This window comes from Psammomys obesus, unplaced genomic scaffold (genome assembly GCF_907164565.1).
Source record: "Psammomys obesus unplaced genomic scaffold, mPsaObe1.curated_primary_1811, whole genome shotgun sequence".
NCBI classification, from domain to species: Eukaryota; Metazoa; Chordata; class Mammalia; order Rodentia; family Muridae; genus Psammomys; species Psammomys obesus.
Window position 1 is genome coordinate 14,760,413 of NW_026596069.1, and position 3,091 is coordinate 14,763,503.

Genomic DNA, 3,091 nt, shown 5'->3' on the forward strand with positions numbered 1-3,091 from the left:
GATAGATAGATAGATAGATAGATAGATAGATAGATAGATAGATAGATTCCTAACTGCCCTGTTCACCTTAGAAATAACATCTGTGACTAAGGACAAGTTTGGGGTTTGACTCTTTTTAGACAGGGTCCCACTCTGTAATCCAAGCTGGCCTGGAACTCACAGAGATCCACCTGCATCTACCTCCCACAGGCTAGGGTTCGATTATTTCTTTTTTCCTAATTCCCCTTTCTGTTTGTTTGCTTTTTAAGCAGCGTCACTCAGAGTGACACAAGTCCTCCTGACAGTGCTCCCGTTTCCTGCTACCCCTGCAACCGAGCGAAGAGGGACTCTGTGGACCCCAAGTCCCCATTTGGAAGCCCTGCTGCCGAAGCTCTGTCCTCCCGGCTCTCGTGGCCCAACCATTACTCGGGAGCCTCGGAGAACCAGACAAGGAGTGACCTCCTGCTCGATCCGAGCAGGAGCCACAGCTACCCCAGACAGAAGACACCCGGCACACCAAAGAGAAACTGCCCAGCCCCCTTTGACTTCGATGGCTGCGAGCGCCTGGAAGGCTGGGCCAGCACGGCCTCCACAGAGTTCAGCAGCGCTGTCTCCAGTTGCCCCAAGTCGGCCAGCTACTGTCTGGAGAACTCCGAGGACAACTCCCTTGCAGCTGGCATGACCAAGCAGAGCGTCTCCTGCCCTGCCTTACCCCCAAGGGCCCCAAAGCCAGTGGAACAGAAAGCCACCCCGGAAACATCTCCTTTGCCTCTGAAAATTGACGGTGCTGAGGAGGACCCCGCAGCAGGGTCGTTGGACCTCTCTGAGGACCAGTATTTTGTCAAAAAGGGCATGCAGGACATCTTCTCTGTCTCTTACCCCTTCTCCTCTCCGCTCCACCTCCAGCTGGCCCCCAGGTCCTGTGGGGACGGTTCCCCGTGGCAGCCACCTGCCGACCTATCAGGACTCTCCATAGAGGAAGTATCCAAGTCCTTACGGTTCATTGGTTTGTCTGAAGACGTCATAGCCTTCTTTGTCACGGAGAAGATCGACGGGAATCTGCTCGTTCAGTTAACAGAAGAAATCCTCTCAGAGGATTTCAAACTAAGCAAACTGCAGGTGAAGAAAATACTGCAGTTTATCAATGGCTGGAGGCCCAAGATATAGCCAAATGGCCCCAGCCAGCGTGAGACGGAGCTGCGAAACCTGTGTTTAGAAAGGGTGGGCTAGGACACAAATTCATGTTTTTTGCACTAAAACGAAACAAAACAAAAAACAAAAATCCTTCTTTGTAAATAGAGATAAGAGAAAGTCTTACTATGCAGATTCCATTTCTGAATGGTGAACAGGCTATTTTGTACATCAATAAAGATGCTATACAGAACACTCATAGGTGTGCCTTGTACGTCACTCAACATTCAACAGCTGCTAAAAGAACTAAAGTCATATCCAGAGAACTTGTTTTTAACCCAGTAGGTCTTTGCAAAGGCATGGTATTTATTACAAAACAGCCAAAGCTGAAAGACGTAAACACTTGTGAGCAGTCCGCTTCCAACGGGAGTCAACGGTCGACAGCTAATTGTCTTCTGCAGCTTGCTTTGCTTCCTGACAGTTGTTTTACTCTTGTGCCTGACAGTGTTAGTGGTGTGGAATGACACTTTAATGATACGTGCTTGGTGGAGATCTTTTTATCAAAAGGCATTTTCCAAAAACCATGTTGTGATGGAGGATATCGCTGATGTTCTCAGAAATGACAGAGATCATGACCATTACATTTGATCTGTTACTGCTGCTAGTTTTATTGAGGAGAGAAAAATAATGGGAAAAAAAGGTATGTGTGTATGCAATACACACGGATATGTTTAAATGTAATTTTTTAATCTGATATTTTACATAACATCTTTTTACTTTCTAATATCCATTGAGATTTCCAGGCCTTTAACTGAGTGGATCCTGTCAAGAACAGCTGGCGGAATGATTCCAAAGAGTCTCAGAACCTGAGCTTTCCATCCATGAAAACTTGGAAGCAATCAGGAAAGGTTCTGTTGAATTTAATGTGGTTTTTAAGCCTGTGGGCGGGCTGATTCTCACACATCCGTGCTGGCATTTGGGGAAATGACAGCTACATTGGAACCATCATCCTTTCCTCCCACGTGCTCTGATGAGAGATCTGAGAAAAAAAAAAAAAAAAAAAGCATTTCCCCACACATGAGGTCTTCTCAACACGCCCCTGGTGTTAGGAAACCTTGTGACCCAGACACACCACCTCCCTCCATAGTGTAGACACCATATCTCTACACTGATTCCTGAAACATCAATAAGAGTCCCTGCTAGTTCCATAGACCAACGTTTTCTACTCTTCTAAAAAATAACTATTATTATAATTACCGTACTCTGATTCCAAGATTTCCAAAACATGTCTAAGAATTTTGGATTAAATATCCCCCTTGCTCTTGACTGTTTGAGGGCATATAACCTCAAAGAGTTCCAGTTTTTCTGAGCACCGTATCCTCCAAACAGTCACGGAGTCTGTCCCCAGATTCTAAGTTGGCAGACATCCGGTTAGCAGGGTGCACACCCAAGCCCTGAGGTGAGAATGTTTGGCTACCGGGAGTCAGTATATCCTGAAGGGATGACCCTATTTTATCATGTTTTCCTCTTCACCAAAAAAGAAATAACTGTTTATAACAAAACCCAGCAGTTCAGGGTTCGCAACTATATGAAGTGTGTCATTATTTCTTGCCATTAGAGAGCTACTTAATTCCATCTTGTGATCTAGAGTTGAGATGAATTGGTACCCAGTCTAATTTCTCATCTCTGATCTCATTAATAAGAAGGAACCGCTTTTCTCCCTTCCTAACATATACTCCAAATGTAAATACCACACTACAAGTGAGAAAAACAGGTGACTAGAGTGCTACAGGAATCACTAATGAGCCTGAAGTTTCTGTACTGCCTTCTCGCACCCAAGACTCATGAAAATTCTGTTTCAGGAAGTGGCCCTCTATGAGGGAACCAACTCCTTAGAAAGTTAACCTATCCAGAGAAAATGAACTTCCCTTCATGAAGACAGATTGCAGTGGGGACACTGCAGGTCACCACCCACAAGTGC

General features: G+C 45.5%; 1 protein-coding gene across 2 annotated transcripts in view; it reads left to right on the top strand.

Moving 5' to 3' along the window:
• The window catches only part of Garem1 (GRB2 associated regulator of MAPK1 subtype 1), a 177,201-nt gene extending 175,832 nt beyond the window's left edge, over positions 1–1,369 (top strand). Inside the window, exon 6 of one of the 2 annotated variants that reach the window (XM_055625411.1) lies at positions 249–1,369. In XM_055625411.1, coding sequence (XP_055481386.1) covers positions 249–1,146 — 898 coding nt within the window. In that variant the 3' untranslated portion in view covers positions 1,147–1,369. The remainder of the gene's footprint in view (positions 1–248) is intronic. The other variant, XM_055625410.1, reaches the window with a different exon arrangement.
• Positions 1,370–3,091: the final 1,722 nt, after the last annotated feature.